Genomic DNA, 23073 nt, shown 5'->3' with positions numbered 1-23073 from the left:
CATTTAGGGCAAGGGGGCAGTGGAAGCAGAGAAGATTTGAATGATTTTTCAAAATAAAATATTTAGATGCTTTTCTGTACAAGAAATAAAATTAAATTATTATTTCTTATTATTTCTTTGGCCTTAAATTATTATTTCTTTTGCTGTAAGTTTTCTTGCTATCCACATATTTATCCAGCTATCTTATCCCTTGCATATATAGCTATAAGAATATTAGTAACCAAAACAAAATTGAGTGCTAATGATCTATTATTTGATTTAGACATTTAAGAAATCTGCTTAGCAGAAATAAGACAAATGGGCAAGCATAGAAGGAAGAGAGGGAAACTGTTTCTGGACTTCAGTTTACTCAGTCTTTGAGAAAAAAGGCAAAGTACAGACATGGATTGGGATATCATGTTTACCTGAGCAACTCAGATGTTCTGTTTCAGGATTGTGTTTAATTCCTGCTATCTATCTATTTAATTACAAAATTGACTTCTTTTTCCTCTTAAAAAACAAAACTGAAAAACCCACTCACTCCAAAGTTTTGACCTGCACTCCGACCTTGGGCTTGCTACCTTTGTTACTTCATGTAAGCACACAGATGTGATTTGAGGATCAAGGCTGTTTCATCAGTCAGTGCAGTAAAGTGGCGAGAGACACAGACTAACTCTAGGGTAAACAAAACACATTGAAGAACAGTGTATTCTTCTCTCTTTTGGTTTCTCATATACACTGAAAACACAAAATCATACATGAAGTGGCCAGACTTGGATTAGTCACTATAGGAAGCCACTTGGTTAGAAATTAACACTTGGGAAGTGATGAATACAGGGACGAGGCAAGGCTAGCGCAGCACTCCTTCAGGAACCAGCACCCTGTCCTCTTCACCAGGGCTCTCAACTCAAGCATCTCCGTTTGCACAGCGGCTTCATTGTCACACACAAAAAGAAGCTGTCTCTCAATAAAGAGAATCCAAAACCTATAGGTTGAAGCTCATCATCAAGTTTATCCAGAAACCTACTGGCAACCAGCACAGCAAGATTCTGCTTTTATTATTCCAAATAATATACGGTAAAATTGCCTTTGTAAGTATTGAGGCATTACCCCTAGTAATCCAGTCCCTGGTCACTCTAAAACATGATGTTCTTATAAACATCACCTAAACATATTGGGATACACACCAAGGGGCTACGCTTCAGATCAGATTATCCATATGAACATTTCTTAAATGGAAGAATGTAAATCACAGGAAATACTAAAAAATTTGAAGTCAGGAAAATGGAATAACTAACCTTCACTAAACTAAATAACTAAAATTCACTAAACAGAGCTGTCTTCTCCAGAAACTTCATTTTACCACTATTTCTTATAAATAGAAGTGCAAGAAGCAGACTATCTTTTGCTTCTATTTTTTGGTCAATGTGTTTACCTATTTCTCTTGTACCTTCTCATTATTGAAAAACAACCATTTAGTGTCTCAAAGAAAGAAAGAGTGATTATATAGCCCACTGGTGAGGGCAGTCACAGAAGAGATCTTTTCTAAATTAGGCAATAATCCAGACCTGGGCATTCATCTGGAAAGTGGGAATCTCAGGTTCAGTGTCCAGCTTCTGAATTAGGTGGAGCAGGGACTGAAGCACAAGTCTCTTGCACCCTCTCAGGGCAAACCTTGCCAACTAACTCCTGGGTATATTTATTTTAAGAGACATTAGTAAGCACATTTTCATCAGAATTCCCACATTTCCATGAAAAGTTTTCATTTCAAAAAATCTTGCTTTTCCATGAAAATGAACCTCACCCTAAAATTTTGGATCATCTTTTTAAAATTGGTATTAATTATGGCCTCTTCTCCCGAGCGAGGAGAGATGCTGCATCAGTTTGTTCCACCAGAAATTAAGGCCAGAAGGATGAGGCATACAGTAAAAGCTTGGCAAAAGCTCTATACTGCTAGGAAGCTTAACTTATCACCATATGAGCAATCACTTCTCCAGTAAGTTATGCAGCATTTATTAATCAATGTATTACACGTTCAAATAACTAACAAAATCCTCCACTGTGCACATATTAACAATAGATAGAGCATGATACATTGTGCTGCACAGAAGCAGAAAGAAGAATGGTATGGGAACTTAGGGCTATAAATTCACAGTGAGACAGGAGAGATGTTTACCACCGGGTGAAAAATGTGGTATAAGGAGCTGGTGAGTTGAAGGGAACATCAAAGCTGTGAATATTTACAATGCATTTATCTATTTCTAAACCAGTGAGAGAGGAAGATCCTGGCACTTCTTGGAATTGCCCTGCTGTGTTCCCACATTTTAGTGTGAAAACAATTATCATTCATTTCCTCAAATTGCATGGAAGTGTTGCTTCTGCTAAATAGTGTCACTTTCACTTTACAAATTTCTTTTGGCTTCACTGTACATTTGATCCTTTTCTAGAACATGCAGCTTATTAAAAAGGTCTCTGTGAACTCAGTCAAAGCATATCAGACTTGGTCTTATAGTTCCAACATAAGCCACAAAACCTGTCATAACATTTCCTGAGATTATTTGAAATTTATAAATTAGGAACCAACCCATCAATACAAACCAAGCATAACTCTCCTGACCAGAGTACACCCATTTGGTACTGAAAACTAAATATATATGTTATGTGTGTCTATCTCAGAGCCTTTTATTAATGTGGCCACACGGCTTGTGCTGGTGCTAGTTAACCTACTGAACGGCACAGCAGTGTGCTGTGATCAGAGCCCACTCACAACAGCTTATGATGCAACACTGAACTTTTACCATATATATATGTATAAAAATCCTTTCTGAAAGAAGCCTTGTTAATAAACAGGGCTATGAATCCACAAAAATATCCTTATTTGGAATTCCTATATTTCATTCAAAAATAAATCATACTGTTTACTACTGCAACTTTTAATCCTTAAAAGTCATCCAAATATTGATTTTTTAATAGTTCTCAGTTGGAACCACTTAGTTCTCCGGCAGCACTGCTTTCAATAATAATTAATGCTGGAAGAAAATATCCTGAGACAAAGCAGAAAAACTCAAAGCCTTATAGCCTGACTGAATTCTTTTCTTTAGCTACATATAAATATGTTATATTTAATAATGGATTAGTAGCATGCTCAAAATATAAAATTGAACCTTACCATCTCTTTTTAATTACTAGTATTCAATTTATGTCTCTAGCTTTTGTTCTTTCTGAAGATACAACTGAAACTATAACTGATCACATATTAATGTAGTAATCCAATTTTTAGTTACAAGGATAATGTAGGTTTGCTACATAGTGCCAGTCATTTAGACCGAACTAATAAGGGTACTTTGATCACAAGAGTCGACAGTCAGCTGGGACTATATTTTGGTTCTGCTTCTGTCAATGTTCCACTTCGGATCCTCCTCCAACTCTTTTGCCTCTTATCTCCATTAGCATGGAGTCAGTAACGAATTGTCTACTTCCCCTGTGAATTGGAATGATTAATTTATCAGTGTCTAGTTAGAATTTATTATAAAGTAACACAGATCTTACACAAGTCTTTATATGTCTTCATATTCAGCGTCTAGCCCTTCTAAAAGCTAACGCTGAGAACGGTGCACAGACGCAGGCACAGAGATTTCAGCCTCACTTGTCTTGTAGAAGAAACTTAGTGCAAAATTTCCTCAACCTGCTCTTTTCAAGCAAATAAGCCGTTTCAGTTTGGGATGCCTAGTCATTCACACTACATCAAACCCTAAGCCTGACGCTGGGAAGTAGCTGTGACAGAAAGGTGATATGTATTTGAACTGAGTACAAATATTTTCCAGGCACAACTTACAACGCTAAAATGGGGCAAACTCACTATAGGTGTTAAAACAGCCATCCCGAGAGAAAAACAAATTCTAGTTTGGTGACTGTCAGGAAGCATTAAAACAAACATGCTGGAAAATCCTGGCACAGCTATCGAGACCTGTGGTGTCAATGGAGCATGGGGAGAATTCCAGCCTTGGAGTCGCACCTGGTCCCTCTTCCCTTATGTCTTTTACCATAGCCACAGCAGAGCTTTTCTGCTGGATGCTGTTGCTGCGTTAAGTTTCCTCGGTAAGAGAAGTGGGTGTGTTAATCTTCTCCTGCAGCCTCTCTACTGCCACTTCACAGAAATGAGAACCTGAAGCTCAGCTATCTTGTTTTGGGGGGTCACAAACATGCTTTTTCCTCTCAGTTGCAACTTAATGGGTAATCTGAGTTTACAGCTTACCTTTTCAGGGATTAAAGACACTGAAAGCTAACACATAACATCTGTAAAGATTCTGCATGTAAGTCACTATTATCTTATTGTGATGCAAACCATGATACAAGACAAGAAAAACAACTTATATAGGGTCATATAAAATAAAACACAGATAGATTCCTTCTTTCATTCCTCGCTGCTCTTGAGTAGTCTCTGGCGATAGTTCAGAGGTTCTTTGAGTTTCCACGATTCTCCTCCTGTGCAAGTCCAATCATCCAAAACCTCATGCAGCTGTTTTCTCCTTTACTTAGTTGAATTTCACCTCTTTGTTACATGAGTATGCCCTTCTCTTCCTTTCTCCTTTCTTTCTGTTAGTCTGAGTATCCCTTTGCCAGGTTGTTCAAGTCCTCCATCAGTCAGCTTATTTACCAAACATGTGGAATTCAGATTTGAAAACTGAGTTTATTCTGGGCAATAACTATCTCCTTACCTGTGGGAATTACAATTAAATTGGTGATTGTCAAAGTTTAGCTGCTGTCCATTGTCAGCCTTGTGTCTGAAGCAAGTATGTCTCCTGTTACCTTTTTTAGCTTGTAGTTCAATATGGAAACATTCAGTGACACAGAGTATGAACAAGCCCCATATTAAAAACAAGGGTTTGCACTCAGACTCAACTTTTACAGACAGAGGATATCTGGTATCAAGCAGAATTCCTAAATTACATAATGAAGCCCCTAAAGAATTTCTAATGGAAAAGACAGTCATAACATATTCTTTGCTATAAGCATTTTTACATTATAAAATATATCATTCCAAGAAATCTTCTCCCAGGTTGGGTTTAAATTCTCAGCAGCTGGCTAGCTAGAAAACATAATACATACATAAACCTTATGGCATCAAGAATCAGATATAGCTAACAGAAAAAAAAGCCAGAATTTAAACTTGATCTTAAAGTGGCTAGCACGCTAGCCTAAACAAAAAAATACAATATTTTGGCTTAGCTTCAGGAGTATTCTCCAACTCCTTTGTGCTGCTTCTGTGATACAAGGCAAATATTAAAATGGTTAAACAATCACTTAATCAACTGCTTCACCATTGCCATAAAAACGAAAACCAGTATGTCTAGAATTTTCTTTCTTTTAAAGCAATTTTTATAGAGTAAATACAAAGGAAAACAAAAGCAAAAAGAAAACAACCACATCTTCTTCACGGGTACCCGGAGAATTCATTTTCTTCTGTATCAGTATGATGACATGAATATTACTGAGGAAAAGGCAAAGGAAAATCTCTAAAGTACAGTTCATGACCATACTGAAAAGTTTGACTCCAACTTAGGCATCTTAGTTCAGTTCATGAAATCCCTAATTTACATTAATCGACATCACAAATGTGATTCTCTTGTGAGTTTGGGATTCTCTTGCTAAAGCACATCAAAAGCCGTTGAGATGGAATCAACACTGTAACTCTTTTACATTACTTGAGAAACACACACATTCAGTTCTTAAAAAGGACACTGTCATGTTACACTTGACAAGCAGTAAATGTAATGGCATAATGAAAATACAACAGTTAAAATAAAAGAGACCTTACTAGCTCTAGTATTTTGAAAGACAAATGATGCCATGTTTTAATAATTATTCCATGTCATTAAGAAGGCTGATAATGGACATTAATGAAACTGAGTGCAACACTAGAAGTTTCTAATTAAAAAAAAAAAGTATTTAAAAAAATGACCAAAATGGTTCTCTTTTTCTTCCAAGTAACTCATTGCACTGTGTCCGCAAAGTCGTGTACCTCACAAAATACATTCTTCCTATTATCATTTCAGAGGTTACTTAAGTAAAACAGAGGCTAAACTGCAACCTTTGTGCAGCATTAACAGAACAGTTTGCTATATTCCTATAACTAAACATGCTGAGACATACAAAGGTAGTCAATTTGTAAAAGTACCATTGAGAGAAAAATATGCTGGAAGACTGACTTGCATTAGTTTTGATTGTTACCTAATTTGACTTCAAAACCTTTATTTCAGGCAAATATTTTGTAGGAAAAGATCCTTTTGACTTGAGAAGACTCAAGTTTCAGTTATATTACATGGGGTTAAAATCCATAAAACCAGCACTGTGGCAGAAAGTTCACTGAGGGGGAAATGCAGCCTCTAAATGGGCCCAGAAATCACGTTTTTAGGAAACTGGAACACTACCATGTCAGCATTTTACAGAACCATTTTTCAGAGTCAAGCAAAAAGTAAAGCACGGGAGAGTTTGCCTAACATCCAGCTGCACAAGCTAATTGTTATTAACACAGTTGTTGCTATCATATTATTCATCATTTTCATGGACAGTAATTCAGCAGATACAAAAAGTATTTCCAACCACCTATTCAAAGGTATTTCTTTGTCACATATGACTACAGACAAATGTTGGCTTTAATATTTTATAAAGTGTTTGATGATTCGAGTAACTAAACTTTTGATGAAAGCTGATGGAAAATAATCAGCAGGCACAGAAGTCTAAATCGTTCTGCTTCATGTACTTTGCTGTGAAAATCCTTGCTCTTTTTTTATGTAATACTTTCACTAATATCAGTTGTAGCTCTGCACAGAGTAAGAACTCTGGATTTTCATGCATCACTGAGGTGAATGTTGCCAGAAGTTATCTAAGATTTATGCAAACATACACTCTAGGAGAAGTCAGCATTCCTTCAGCATGGAAATCTCATTTAAATTAATGCAGCTTTTGGCTTCAGAAAAGGATTCCTAATCCTAATACACTATTTCTTAACCTTTTCAGACTTATGACCCTGAATCAAAGTAGTAATCATTCATGATCTGCTCAGACAGAAAGAAATGCATACATGAGTGCAATAATAACTTATAATTTATTTGTGTAGGAGGTTTTTCTTTGCTTTGTACTACAGCTATGCTTCTCAAGCCTCACAACCAATTTTTTTTTTAAATTACTTTACCCCTACCCAGAAGAATTAAGTGCTGATTGAGAAACAGTAACTTCATCTTGCATACAGAAGATCTCATAGTACCATAAATCATTTTTACCTCTCACTGGTGTTCAACTTTGCTTCACCCGCTCCTAGAAGAAGGCAAGGGCATTGCCAGTTCTTCTGTAGCACAAGGCTCCTGCTGGGTTGAGGCTGCAGGCTGAGGCAGGCTTTGCCGCCTTGTGGACGAGTCGCCTGCAGAGGCCAGACCGGCTGTGTGGAAGGAGTTACAGCAAGGAAGCCCTCAGCATGGCACTAGGGGAGGAACGTTGCATCAACCTTGCAAACTATCCACCCCATGTTACGTGCTGCAGTGCTTAAGGCTGGCCTATAAGATCTGCCACTTTGACTTTACTCAGTCAAACCCATAGTGACTTAAATAAGGAATAAGTATTGAGCGGCCTCTTTAAAAAGAATTCTGTGTTTTGGCAGAAACCTATCTTGTTTCTTACCCTACAAAGGCACAAAAGTATATTTCAAAAATATAAAGTAAGATATAATATTCTGGAGACATTGCTGCTCAACCTAACAGCTTAAAGAGGTCAGCTACGTATATGTAGCAAGGAGTATTACAGTTAAGTAAATAAATAAACCCTAACTATTGCAGAACGTAAAGATGAGAAATTAAAGGAAAGTAGATAATCTTCAAGCACAGACAGTTTACACTATATGAAAAAAATGTTCTTATTGATAATATTTTGTTCCAAAATAGCACCTTTAAGAGAAACATGCTACTGTGAAAATTAACATACAGCAAGCAGATCTGAAATATACCTACTACCAGTTAAAACAGGACATTCCATGTAATAATAAAAGTGTTGAACAGTTAATAAAATAGGAACAATTAAAAAGAGAAGTGTATATGTATATATATGTATAGATAGATTTTTTCCTAGTCAAAGGTTGATTTAAGACACCAGAATCTTCTAGGTTGCAATGACCTTGCCTACATTGGTCCCTAGTCTAGTAAACACTTAAGCCTTAACTTCTGTACAACTAAAAAAAATGTGTAACTTCATTCATTGCTGTCAGTGAGAATGTTCACTTACTAATTCTTCATGCAACCTCAATTATTTGCAGACTATAACCTTTGAGACCAGCTCTTCCCCCACAGATATCAAATGAGCTTTACATTTATTCATTCGTTTTGGAGCAGGAAAGATGAGATAGTTCTTGTGTTTGGTTTTGTTTTCCTTTTTTTTAATCAGAACAATGTAAAATCAATGCATAAACATTACTTTCTGCAGTTGAGATTACATCCTATTTGTCTAAATAAAAATGAAATTAGGATTTCTTTTTTTTTCCTGTACAATACAGGAGAGTGAATCAGTAAATGGCAAAACTGAGAATAACAGCTGTTTCCCATACATGTGAGAATTAGAAATAGTTGAGCAACGTGCTTAATTTATATAGATATACAAGTGACAGGTGAAGGCCTGGAAAACCCTTTTTTAAAGAAAAGAACTTCTATTCATTCTTATGATATACTTTGAGAGATTTTTCTTTTATTTTAAGATTTTTACTAAAATTATCACAAGATGCTCCATAAAAGAAATACATATTAAAGTTGAGAACACCATATCTCGCACTTGGCGTATACAAGCCCTAGCCCTTTAAATATCCAGCTCCTGACTTCAGTACAACTAAGCACACTAAGTGTGTGAGTTTACTACACACTAACACACTAAGTGTGTAACTTTATTCCTTGTCATTGACAAGAGCATTCAGGCTACTATTGCCGCATATAACCTTAAAAGTGTGCAAACTATAGCAAATATAAGCTATATAACAGAAGAGTTCACACTGAAATATTCAATTATTTCAAGTGTAATCGATTACTTTCTCTTCAACTAAATCTTTAGCAGGCACACTATAAATCACTTTCTCTGTCTAACCAAATGCATGCAACATGAAAATACAATTGCAATATGCTGTTCAAAACTGCTTGAATATAAATATACTATAAAGCACTACTAAAAACATGACACTCGCATATCTCAACTCTTTATTTTATATAAAAAACACTACATTTCAAAAGTAAGAAATATTGTTAATATACTATAACTTGTTATCCTAAAAAAATTAATGAGTAAAATCAGACACACAAGGCAAGTGACAGGTTTAAAAATAATAGGTTCTTATGATTTGCAAATTCTGCAGATTATTTTATTTTAAAAAGTATCTAGCATAACTTGCATATTTCCTTTGGCTCTAAGTGTTAAAAACAATTCAATATCTACAAAATACATGATGGAGAACAACAGCAATACATTTCAATTCAACTTGAACTATGCAATTTTGAAGTTTCTATGAAGATGAAAAATCAAATCATTTCACTTCAAGATTAGTAGCCAACACATTAAAAATAAAACACAGGTATATTAGCAATACTCTGCTGAGAAGAAAGTTTCATACTATCAATATGAAACTATACTTTTACAGAAACTATTACATATTAAAATGTTAGCAATAAAGTTCAAGCAAGCACACAAATGCAAATATTCTCCTCCCAAAGAAAGAACGGGCATACAAATGGATCAAAGCAAAATTCACATTAAGACCAATTCTGTATTTACACAAAGTCTTTCACACAGGGCTGAATAAAGACAGCATTATGTCAATTGCTCCAAGTAATAATGATTAATTACTACTACAGCAACAGCAGGAACACTAATCTATATAACTTATCGGTAGATACACAAAACAAGGAAAACTTTCTAATTTGAACAAACAATTGTGAAATATTTTGCAAGTAGCAAGAAAAAAACAATTTTAAGATTAGGCAAAGTACCCTTTATGATGTGTTATTCTTTCTTTTAAAATGTCAGGATTATGCGTCATGAAATGTACTTTCCTTGCTTAGACAACTGCAATTTTTGATTACTGGTAATTGCTGACCTAGTAAATACAGCATAAGAATTTAAAAGTTAAGAAAAATTAAGACTACAGGACTCTTGAAAGTCATTGCTAAGAGAGGTAAGAGTGCCAATTTGAGGGGTGGATTACTAAATAATAAGATTATTGAAATGAAGATTAGCAAAATTCTCTAGTGTTATTAAGATGCCTCTAATAGTCTTTCTCCAGATACCAAGGGAAATGTTTATATTTGGAGCCAGTACAGAATTACTCAGATGGAATATTGTGAATATTATAAACACCCTAAAGGATTTTAAGAATTTTTTTCTGAACTACCTACTGTCCAGATTCTTTATTTTAACTCTCCCCCAGAAACAAATATAAAACAAACTTGTCCCCCTCCCAACCCCAATACACTAATATTAACTAGAAGCACAGATGGCATCAATGCTGGCAGTGCCAGAAATAATTCTACCACTCTAATATTCACATTTACATAGATTTCTTTATTTATTTATAAAAGCCATTTTTGCTCAAGGAAAACAAGAGGTTTTTGTTGTTGCTGTCAATTATTTATATTCAAAAGTTAAAGTTCTTGTATTTCACAAATTCTAGTGAATATTTTATGCATCTCATGAGCAAACACACACAATTCAACAGTATCATTCATTTAGATTACAAAATATTTCGATCTTTTACTTAAAAAAATTAATTCCACCATCTATTTTTAATCATATTAAAAAGCCTTAGATATTTAATTAACATAAATTTTGTATGGAGAGAATGAACAGCTTACTCTCTAGCATTCTTGTAACTTTGCTAAAACTTTTCACACAACCTCAGTTCTTCTCAGAGAAGGACAAAATAATGTTGGCATCTTAGCTTGAAAATGTAAGTCAACAGTGAAAACGAAAGCCAGATAGAATATCTCTTGGTGATTCAAACACCTCCCTAAACATAACAGCTAAACAAGATTGCTTCACCAAATACATCTTAATCATCTGCTACTTGTATGTTGTGGGTTTTTTGTTTGTTTGTTTGTTTTAAGAGGAATCTTGCAGAATATATGCACTGGCTGATTATTTCCTCACACTATCCACTTTGAAGTACAGCAAGAAACAGGTCTCTCCTAAACCCTGCTTTCACATGGAAAGTTACTATTACTAAGTTACTATTACAAGGTTCCTATCACAAGCTTGAAACCAGTAAGTCTAGCAATCACTTCTTGTGCCACCTGATTGTAGGAAATAATGGGAGACATCAGTTCAAGCCTTAGGTGCATACCACTGCCCAAAACATATCTGAGACACTGAGGAAGAATCTGAATTCTCTGGACGAATGCTTAGCACTGCTGAAGGAAAGTGCGTGCGAAAAGAGTGAGTGAGAAAGAAGGAAGTGAAAGCACCAGAAAGTGTGACAGACTTGGCCAGCTCAGGCAGATCCTGGAACCCTGGGAGAGGCTGACAAAAAATTTTTTTGGTCTACAGTGCTAGTTGAGACAACATGGTTACCTGAAGGCAAAGAAAATTTCTCTCGGTCTTTGAACCTTCCCTTGCCCAGGACTTCTTCATTCTTTGCAAGTGTACAAAGGGACAGTAAAACCGTCCCTAACTCCACTGCTAGTTTCTCCAAACTGGAACAAGCTGTAAGACCCCAATTCTGGCTGTCAGTTTGGTCACTGGGAATAAAAATACCAAGATGACTATCATCTCTCTATCATGGTATCTCTGTTTTTTTTTTACATTGTAGGTCAGGTGCAGTACATGCAGCACTGTTCTGGCCTGGACCTGGTGGTAAGCGCAACTGTCGTATCCTTTTCTCACCTCAAGACAAGACCTTTCTGTATGCCATCTATCTGAATGGCCTTGTCTTTTGGATGGAAACCTGAGCACGTGCACAGAGAACTGCAACGAGTTCAATCAACCCCAATCTGTATTTTTTGGATTCAGAGTTGCCCCACAGCAGGAGCATATCTAACAAGACCTATTTGCCTAGATGGTGTAGGAAAGGGGGAACATCTCCAGTTCATTATTTAGAAGCTTACTCCTAGAAACTCCCAAGACCTTCACAGAAGGTATATGAGAATTTACATAACCAGGCTAACAGTTTGCCCAGTAGAGTATTCAGCTTCTGAATATGGTCACTAAAAAGGTAATCAAAAGCTAAGATGAAGAAATGGTTTACGAAACAATAACCAACCCCTAGAAGAAGCATCTTCTTTGTCCAGTAAAGAGAGTTCATTTTCCTCTTGCGTAAAGACATATATTGATAATAAACGCACTTCCCCCATCCCAAATCAGTAGGAACATTCCTACTGTTCACAGAAACATCCAATGGCAAATGAATTTGAAGTCAATTTCAAAAATCACACTGTGGCAGCAAATTCCACAAATGTACTTGCTTTTTGCAGTTATACTTGTTCTGCTTTTGAATAGTTACTTGCTCTGATATATTATGAAAATGGATATATGGGTGTGCATGATTTATTAGACTATTATGGACATACAGGAGGTATATTTTGTTTTCTTTGGCTGGGACCTCCTCTAAATTACATGGAGCAAATCACCTCGTTGCTTATTCATCTGGGATTGTTCCTCACATACCTTGGCATATTTATTATATATCTCTAGATCCCTAATCTCTTCATTATATTCTTTTCTGCTGAGGGGGAGAAGTGAGGATTCAACTCAGTATTTCAGACTAGGGTATTTCTAATACGCCCAAGTGGTGTTTTAATGTATTGTATTGTATTCTCCATCTCATTCCTTATGAACATTAATATTTGTTTGTTTTGTTTATACATTACCATGAATAAAAGTCTTCATTGAACTGTTCATAATAAAACTTGAGTCTTCTTTCTATGCTGTTAAGATTAATATAGATCTCAGTAAAGCACAGAAGTATTGTTACTCATAGCCTTTGTGTATATCAGTATCTTTTACAATGCTATAAAGAGCCAGACCTAATTACTAAGTGCTGTGGAACTGAGAGGATGTTTGTCACATAATATCTCTGGTAAAAGAAGATATGCATATTACAGAGTCTGTAAACAGACCTCACAATCAAGAGAAAGCAGATAAAGAATGAAAAATAGTAAAACTACCTCCTACCTACACCATAGAGTTTGCATAATTACCTAAAGTATTCTACCACTCTCATAACATGCAAGGAGCTTCTGCACGGAGAAGTTCATTTTCATCACAGAATACTTCTAAATGAATTGGAAATTGCCATCAGCATCACAGTAACATGGGAAAATGCTTCTACCTATAGCAAAGTTATTCTGGGCTTTCCCTCCCATGGCTATCCAAGCAAACAAAATTTCACATATAGCCACTAATTTTTATCTCAAACTAATAAGAACCTAAGCACCTAAAAACATCCACATAAGATCAGATCAAAGGCCAGTGCTCCCCGTGTCCTGTCCTGCATAACAATCAGTAGCAGGTACTTGGAGAAAAGCATTTTTCTCCAAACAAGGAGAAAACTCCCTATTCTTAAGGACAGTATCTAAGCACAGGCAGAGTATACAAGGATGCTTTACCTGGATGCAGTAATCTATAGCCCTATCTTTCAGTGACTGCTAAAGGACTGCCCCAGATGGGTTGTATCATCATCATTATTTTCTTATGTTGGAACAGGTCATAGACTGAAATGCTGGAAAGAGCTAGACCTTGTATCAATTTTGTTCAAACCTCACTGGAACCCCATTCAATGGCATTCCTCTTTAACACCACATTTTCCAGATCTGTGTGTCCATATAAAGCTTGTGCTATCAGAGAATGCATAGAGAGGGCTTTGTATCAAAAAGCTGGCAAGTGTGTGTACCGCACAGGGCTGCCCATATATCTTTAAGAAGGAAAGAAACAGAATAATCAAAAAATACTGAAACAAAAAGCCACGGACAGAAACTGTAAGTCACTATTGGAGTTGTGAAGAATATATATATTCTGGAAGAGAAACTTCAATTCCCACAGGCTTTGAGAGGACAATGTGATCTACTGAAATCTTAACTGTCACCAAATTAACTGTTTAGCAAAATTAGCAAACAAGTGAATATAACGCTTTTGAGAACTTCTGTGAATAACTGACAGGAGTTAGGAAGAAGAGAAACAACATCTGCTTGAGGATTAATCAGAGTAACTGTCCCTGAAGCACCTCACGACTACACCAGTCCTAACAGAGCATGAGGGCTGTCACAAAGACTCAGTTGGACACGTGTCTGTAACGTGGTATCCTCACTTACAAGCAGAGCAGGAACAAGACCCAGTGTTTACCACAACAACATAATCTGCTGCCTGCAGATTGCATCCACAAAGGAGCCTGCTGTCATCTCTGAAAACACTTCACTGCTGCTCCGGCATTCCCAGAGGCTGGAGCAGCCCAGAGCAGCTGCACTAACGGGATTTGTTAGACTAGTGGCTCTGCCTTCTGCAACTTTAATTTCCTCCCAATATAAAACATACCTTTTGGTCTTCAAGCATGTCACAGTGACAGTTAGGGCAGCTAACATCCTTGCCAATAACATAGATCAAGCTAATGATTTTTAAAGCCAAACATTTGCGCCTTTGCAGCTCAGACTAGAGACAGCTTCTCAGAGACCCGAGTGCTGTCCAGCTCATTTTCTTTAGATTGGCTGCAAAAGGGAACACGTGACACACATTTATTTACTGATCCACAGATTACACAAGCAAAACATATGATTGACCGAAACAAGAAATGTGTGTTTTGACAATTTATATCTCCCTCCTATATCTGGTATTTTTTCACTCTGTAAAATACACAGCTACCCTGTCCCCCGGGTGAGTAACAGTGCATGTGTGGCAAATGTACTTGCTTCCTGAAGCACAGGACTAGCTGCTAGAAACTTTGCAAAGTGGCCACAGAGAAGAGCTCTGTTTTACACAGTCACTCCCTACTCCACTCCGATCCAAGACTGACTCACTGGTTTTGAAATGGGACTGATGGTCAGAGAAATGATAAACCATCACAAGACAGCTCGGGGAGACCGGAGTTGACCAATTCAACAATCAGAATTTGTGGCCCACAATGAGCTTCTGCTCTGCCAACTTTTTATAAAATGTAAAGGCATCATTCAGAAACTCACCCCTAGCTGTCTGGAGGTTAGTCAATAAATGGATTTCTTCATTCAATTAGGCAATCGGCAGCAGCTTCGGCGGGGTTCAGAAGTGGTAAGGGCTGATGTCCTGTCTTCCTCTCTCCCAAGTCAGGGAGCTCCCTCCAGACCTACATACTATTTCATGGACGAGTCTCTGCTTGTCGCTGTAGAAATTAATAGAGGGGCCTACACCACAGCATCTCTCTCCTGAATTAATAGTTTGAAAATTCATCTCAATGTACTGATTTTGATTTTTTTCTAGAAAGGAGAAGGAAAAGAAAAAGGCACCTGGAGGCAAATGGTACCTATGATTAACTGAAATTCTTTGAACTTGCCTAAGATGTCAAACTACAAGTCCCAGAGTATCTCAAATTCCTGAGGAAGACTATAGAGAAAAATGAGACATTCCAATTAAAACATAGCAATAGTGTGATTCCTGAATTCTTCCCTTAGTTTTCCAGGTAATTCAATTACTTTTCTATTAAACCATTCCGAAATGTATGTAATAATCTAGAGGAAAATTCCATCTTCCGAGGTTTGGGTTGAGTTTTTTTGTTTGCTTTCCATTTACACAACAAAGATGTAAAGCTTCTTTTAGAACAGCCTTCTAAAGACGTAAAACTTCTTTAGAACAGCCTTCTAAAAACTAAAATCATATCTATTGAGCAGCTACTTCTTCACCACAATATCACAGAAAAAACTTCTGTATAAGTGCAGCATTAAATCTAAAATTATGCTAACCTGCCAAGGAAAAATTGTTAAGATTGTAGGTCTTTCCATTAGTCTCAGCTGAAATGAATGTCAATGGTGTAAAATTCAGGCTGAGAATTAATAATTAGCATTCAAGTAATACCATGTTTGAGGAGAAAGTTTGGTGATACAGGAGACTTTAATTCCTGGAAAAGTTTATTTCGACTCAACTAAAAACTGAACATTATCCTGCTGAGGACTGTTCCTACAGAAATACATATAATTCTCTTTTGATAGTGGGGTTTTAGTCACATAAATGTTAAGCAAATTTATTACCAAAATTTTTTTGGAATGCCTTTTTAAAAAACGCATGTACGTTTATTCAAGTTTGCAAAGTTAAGTAGGCATGAAAGAGTGGAAATGAAAAGAGAGGGCATTATTGTTATAAAGCAGACATAACATGTAATAAAACTAATAATCAAATGTGTAACTTAATAGTTGGCCAGTTCTAGTATGAAAAGAATATCTCATGCAAGGCAAACACACACCTGTCTTATTTTTCCTTTTCATATGATTATCAGTGCTATCATAAAGTTTATCAAGTAAAGGACAATGAAAAAGAACTAATCAAGAAATGACTGTTTATAAAAGGAATGAAAAGTCAAAACAAACTTCTAAAACAATTATTTGTCAGTAGATAACAAGGGAGTAGTGGATAATTGATGTTTAATTTACTGAGTTATTTCATTAGTTGCAAGGTCTCAAAGCCTTTTACTTTCGGGCTTCATCTCTTGCCAACTTCTCCCTCTTAAATTTATAAAAATGTTAAAAGTTTAATTTATGTCTCAGAAACCACTCAAGGTATTCAGACTAACCTCATTGGGAACAACCTAGAATCTATAATTTTTTTAATGAATATACTTTGCTCCAGCAAAGTTAAATTTGCTATTCTGGATTACTTTTCTTAGAAAGACTCCAGATGGTTGATCTGAAAACCAGAGCCTTTTCTTTTTTTTTTTACATTTTCTTTATAACAGTACCAATATCAAAAAAAAAAAAAAAAAAAAAAAAAAAAAAAGCATGAGAGAAAGAGATTTTCTTCCATAATGGCCTGCTTCAAAAATCATAATCTCAGCATTGCTTCAACATTTATTTAGGTAAATTGTGGGTTTCACCTTGGCATTTAATTATTCACTTGGGGAAAAAAAAACCCACCAAACACCTTCATTTGGACATATATTTGCACTGCATTACAGTTACTGCTTAATTATCCTTATTTCAAAAGTACTGTTTATTCACTTCACCTGCTGAAAAGTGTCAGCCTCACTCAGTGCTCTGTAAGTCTGACCAAATATAAAAACATTTTCTCATTTCCCTTTTATGTCCAGTCACTTTATTTTCCATCCTCAAAGTGATGTCCTTAAATGTCTCTTCACACTGTCTCGTACCCCAAATTATTTTGACAAACACACAAAAGAGTAAGACATAAATATTTCCATTTTTGCTGTAATGGAATATTTGTCCTTTAAGATATTTCCTTCCGCCTGGAGCATGTACTGTGCTTTGCTCAGCTTAATTCAATTCATTTTTTGTATCTAGCATAGGGAAGAATGTCTTTCTTTGGTTAGCATCATTCTGATACCATTTCCAATCTATTGTACACATGTATCATTTGAGTCAAGTGCTCACCACTAGCTGCTCTGAAAAATATGAATAGGAAAATATGCTCACCTTCAGGCTCCCCACAGAGTGTACACTGTGACTCTGCAAAGAAAAAAAGATTAATTATTATTTCTTGATTTTAAGATCTGTGTGCTCTAGAGTTAGGAAGTCATAATTACATTCCCAATGTAACAAGTCTGATAGAACACAAATTTAGCAGGAAAAATGCAATTCTATATTCGTTATGACACATCTGTTTTTTAATAATTGTAAACTAACTTTCAAAAAAAATTTCTGCAAGAAGGATTTGAAAAAAAAAATTACATAAATGTATAGCTTCACTTGTGTAACTATAAACTCCAGAGACTCAAAATGAATGCATTCAGATAGCAGGGCTTTTTGCTTCCACATTTGTCCTAAAAGACTTTCGAGTCCTCCCAGGTAAGTGAACTAAGTCTAACAGTCAATGTAAATGTGCTGATCTACTCTGCGAAATATTCAGATATAGAAAAAAAAAAGGAAATAAAGCTCCTCCATAATAAAGACGGCATCTCTACATGTACAATAATCATTTTTTTCACATATCACTATTTAGAAGTTGCCTATCTTAAAAATTATTTTGCATAATGTACAAATTTAGGCACACACAGCAAATATTTTAAAGTACCCCTGCACTGAGATTGAGCTGCTTCAGGTGTTGGCATAAAGTTGTAGAGCAATGCTTTTGTTCAGGACCAAACTACTGCACTCAGGCGAAATCCCAGGGAACGCAATCAACAGCAGATAACTCTGCAATCCTGGAACTAGTGTTACTAGGACAAGGTAGCATAGTATATCCTAAAATCTCAAATCTCCAGAACCTCCTCTCTTCTTAAAAATGACATCTCTAACAGCAAGAAGCATGCTAAAGAACATATATATATGTACAGACACACACATATATATGTACTCATTTTTTTATAACTTCAACACAAAAATCTTAACAGTTTAACATGACTGGTTAGATACAAATCATTCAGCTCAAAAGTGTGCTGAAATTATCCCGGGCTTTGAATGACAATTAAGAGATTGGACTTTAGCTGTAATCTTGACTTTAAGGAAAGAAAAAAAACCACCCCAGACATGGAACATAAAATACAGACACTGAGATGACTGACCTTTGTACTGCCTCTATGATATTACCAATGATAGAAAAGTATTTTCTTGATACAAATGGGAGGCTGTCTCAGAGTAACCCGCTTCTGTAATGGGTACTTCACCCTACAGCTTTCATATACATTTAAAATGTTAATTATTTTTAAATACTATCAATGGTTGTGGTGTTCATGATGGAAATGAAAGAGAAAAGTTACATTTTTATTCAGGCAACTTTGCTGCTGATATATGGATGACAATGTTTAAAGAGGGGAAAACTGCATTTAAAAAGAATGAATTTCCATGCAGTTCAGCACTGTGAAGCATGAGGTTGAAGAAGCAATGAAAAGCGCGAAAAGTTCAGTCTCCGATAACACAGGCTTGTCGCTGGGTGACTGCTGGATGAAAAGTGCACTTGCCATGATCTGCGGTGATGCGGAGGATGCAGCTCAGAAGACTTTGTGCACATTTAACTCAAAGGCCATGCAAGGCTTTAGCGAGAGGGGCTGCCTGCCCGTGGGCAGTTTGTTATCCTGATTGATAAGGGAGAACAGGCTGCGGACGTGCTTTCCGAACTCCTGACTTTTGCTGATCCTCTGCATCCCGCTAACAACTGCTTCCCTGGTTTTTTAGGGCCCACAGAGCCTGCCCAACATTTTTGGCCACTCTCACTGCCATCTCCCACAGGCCCCCCTCAACAACACGAACCATCGGCATCCCTCTTTTCCCCACTGCTCACGTGCCTCCACGCTACCCTTGCTGCAAATCTGCAGCAGGATAGCTGCTCTCCTCGCACAAGCTGAAAATGAAGGCTCACAGCTACAGCTGCTGCCAGAAAAATGTCAAAAAAAAAAAAAAACAAAAAACAAAAAACAAAAGAACCCCCTAACTAGCTCCCAGAGCCCTCCCTGACTGACAACTGCTTTTCTGGATTTCTTTCAGGTATGTGTTTAAGAGTCGCTTTTTAAGGGCAGGCCAGGTGCTTCCTCCCCTACCTCAGCACACTTGGGGAAAACTGGTGCAGAGAGTTTGTTTTAATTCATCGATTTATGCCTTTTTGAGGCTGGAAATCATTTCAGACTGACAGCAGTCCCTTTTCTACATTGGTAAGATGCAGACTTTGTGGATGATTCACCGATAAGCCTGTGTCCACAGGTTTCCCCCGCGTCAGCCCACTGCTCTGCAGGAGCACTAGGTACCTCTCTGTTGTGCTCGGCGCGTACAGATGGAGTCACACATGAAAACACAACTACTTATACTGGCCATGTGGATGAGGTTGGGATATGACAGGCAGGTTGCATGGAGCATTGATTTCCATGCAGCCTCACAGTGTGTGTGTGTGCATGTCTTTAAAAGCTCAGTGACTATAGCTACACCAAAGCATGAAGAAGAAAAAAAATTCAAGACCACACTGGTGTTGCTAATGCAGCTGGCAGGAAAAGACATATTTGCATATGATGTGGGAAATGATTAAGTCTATTTTGACCTGCACATGCTATGGTAACTGTTGAGAGGTTGCATGTCCATGTTTCCAACCCTAAGCCATATACAGCATGCACAACATGCACATGTTATTTGTAGATTTACATCATATATAAATGCAGAAATCTCAAAATCCTGTAAGAAACTTGCTTCAGCTTCTTTTCTGTGGAAGGAAGTTCCTGTATCTTGGTAGGAAAGGTTTCTCTGGGAGATAACGCAACACTAAACACCTGTATTAATTTGGAACTTTTCCTTTCAGCCTTATTTAAGTTTCTGTTCTGGGGTCATCTGACAGCAATCAAGAACACTACAACAGTGTAAAAAGCTACAGCTCCTTCAGGTGAAACATCATTACTGAGTGTGGGATGCATATAGCCTAAGGTCAGATGTCTCAGCATAAATAGTACAAAACCAGGCTTGCCTTTCAAGATTCATTAGTCAAGGAAAAGAAGCAGCCACTTAACTTGCTTTACAAACCTACATTAACATAAGATGAATAACTTTTGTAAGCACTCACTTCTGTCTTTGTATTGTAAGAGGTCTTGGACTTAGGCTATGGCTTCACAACCACATTCATAACAACATAAAAATTTTCTTTGGACACGAGCTCTGAAGGTCATCTAGTCCAACCTCCCACTCAAAGCAGGGCTGCTGCCAACACAGCTCAGATCAGCTGGGACTTTGACAGTGAAGTTTGAAAACCACCAAGGATGGAGATGCCACAGCCTCGCTGGGCAATCTGCTCCTGTGCTGCACCAGCTGCCTAATGTCCAACTTGAATCTCCCAATCTGCAGTTCATGACCATTGGCTCTACCATCTCTGTAATTCCTCTTCAAGTAGTTGCAGGCTGCTATTGGATCACCTCCACTTCACAAGATTAAATGGGCCCAGCTCCTTCAGCCTATCTCCGCATAGACCGTGTGCTTTAGTCTCCTACCCACCCCGGCAGTCCTCTGCTAGATCTGTCCCAATTTCTCCATATGCTTCTGGAGCCAGGGAGCCTCAAATCCTGAATACCAGTATTCCAGGTGTAGCCTCACCAGCGCCAAAAAGAGGGGATAATAATCTCTTTAATCAGACAAGTTACTTTTTTATGTCCACACTTGATGAAATGAAGTCTACCTTTTCCCAGTGGAATGCAAAATGAAAGTGCTTAAGCTATGGCAAATTGTAATAAATAGGAGCAGAGACATGAGCTGTTACCATATTTCATATGAGAATACTTTTTAAACCTCTCTTTCTTGCATTTCTTATTAATGGATCATGCCTTCATCCAATTAATTTAAGATATTATGGTAATATATACATAAGATGTGTTCTTTCTCTTTAGTATATTGATAATCAGTTGCACTTCACAAAGGCATGCTTGTTCTTGCGAACACTCATACATGTGAGTAACTCCTGTGTCATTGTTCTCAAAAGTAAAATGACTAAGAACAGTGAGTGTTTGGAGAATTGGGACCCAATAAACCAATGGAACAAAGAAAACCCAATATAAATATATCAATCTCATTCTATCATTTTGAATTGGCCAGCTAACACAAACAATCTTCCCAGATTTAAGAACATACTGACAAAACTGGTTGCAAGAAAGATCTTTTGAAAAAAACAGATTTATCATGAAGACACAAGCTCTTTTTTCCTGAAATAGTACAAAATTTATTTTATTTTGGTAATATTTCTTGTCTAAACAAAGTAGCAACTGAAACTAAAACTAATAAACCCAAACATAAAAGTTGATACTTTTTTCAAAAGGATGAGTTCAACATCCAATTTTAAATTAGAGTGAAAAGAAATTATTGTACTAAACACGTTCACTTTTCCTTGCTTTGTATATACTTTTTTGGTATGGTTGGTATTAAGAGAAAAAAAGGGTACTGGTATGGGTACAATACAGTCTACTATAAAGAACTAAAAAGAACACAATATGTGTGTCAGATGAAAAAGACAAATTAGCCATTATGAATGAATTACAATAAAAAATACTCATGCAAGCTATATAATGTAGTAAGACTAAGAAAACACAACACTGGTAGTATTTGAAATCACTTAAAAGAAAATACTAGATGGTATTGAAATGTATAAACAAGCAGTTAAGCTTGAGGACATGGCACTAGACAGAGTCTGATGATCAATTATTATACTTCCTCAAAGAATCTGGGGGAAAGCACTTGCTTTCTGAAGTCTGAACTAATAAAACAAGGATCCTTTCTCTCCCTATATTTGCCTCATCTAATTCAGCTTCTACTGAGTGATTAACAATTTATGGAGGTACTGCCTGTAACTGCTTAGAGCAGTGGCAGAATTCAAGCTTCAAAGTACAAACTGTTAAAGGTATAAATTAAACTTCAAATACAAACAATATCAATTTTTAGACAATTTTTTTCCAGTTATAAAACATTTTGAGGTATAATTTTAGGAAAAATGTGTCTTGGAAGTAGAAAAAATTTGCATATTTTCCTTCCTACTGGTTTTAATTTTTCTTTTCTTTGTCAAAGGAAATAATACAAACATGGGAAGAATAACAGCTGTATTACGAAGACCAAAAGCCCATGTTTTATTTATCATGGTGTTTCAGCAGAATAGTTTGGAAAGAAATTATGCCCAAAGCACCCAAATGATTCTGTGTATCTGTGACTGACCTAGAACAGTCAACTTCACGTAACCCACAAAACATGATTCATCATGCTTTCAAACCAAAGTCATGGTTCAAATTCATCCCTGATGTAACCTCAGTGAAGTCACGCTTATTTACACAACTGACTAATACATTTTCAGAGTTTGCAGAACATTTCAATGAAGACATATGCAACATCCAATTTTTGTCCTTATTGCCATGTAAACCAAAACAGGTCTTCCTCTTTTCCCATATGGTCAGGAACATTTAACAAGTCTCAGTGTAGTTACTCAGAAAGCCAGAAGCAA

At 36.6% G+C, this 23073-nt stretch overlaps 1 protein-coding gene and 1 long non-coding RNA gene across 5 annotated transcripts in view; both read right to left on the bottom strand.

Annotated features, from left to right (window-relative positions):
* DLGAP2 (DLG associated protein 2) overlaps nucleotides 1-23073 on the bottom strand; it is a 467574-nt gene that overhangs the window by 229429 nt on the left and 215072 nt on the right. For all 4 annotated transcript variants that reach the window (XM_064508530.1, XM_064508531.1, XM_064508532.1 and 1 more), the window contains exon 3: nucleotides 17601-17633. In XM_064508530.1, coding sequence (XP_064364600.1) covers nucleotides 17601-17633 — 33 coding nt within the window. The remainder of the gene's footprint in view (nucleotides 1-17600; nucleotides 17634-23073) is intronic.
* LOC135327818 (uncharacterized) lies at nucleotides 4285-7413 on the bottom strand. Its single transcript, XR_010388213.1, has 2 exons — nucleotides 7263-7413; nucleotides 4285-4697 (listed from the first exon to the last, which is right to left on the bottom strand). It is a non-coding gene; the product is annotated as an uncharacterized LOC135327818 (long non-coding RNA).

The sequence above is a fragment of the Dromaius novaehollandiae genome, chromosome 3 (genome assembly GCF_036370855.1).
Source record: "Dromaius novaehollandiae isolate bDroNov1 chromosome 3, bDroNov1.hap1, whole genome shotgun sequence".
Taxonomy (NCBI): Eukaryota; Metazoa; Chordata; class Aves; order Casuariiformes; family Dromaiidae; genus Dromaius; species Dromaius novaehollandiae.
Note: the sequence above shows the minus strand (reverse complement) of the source record. Positions and strands in the feature narration are given on the sequence as shown.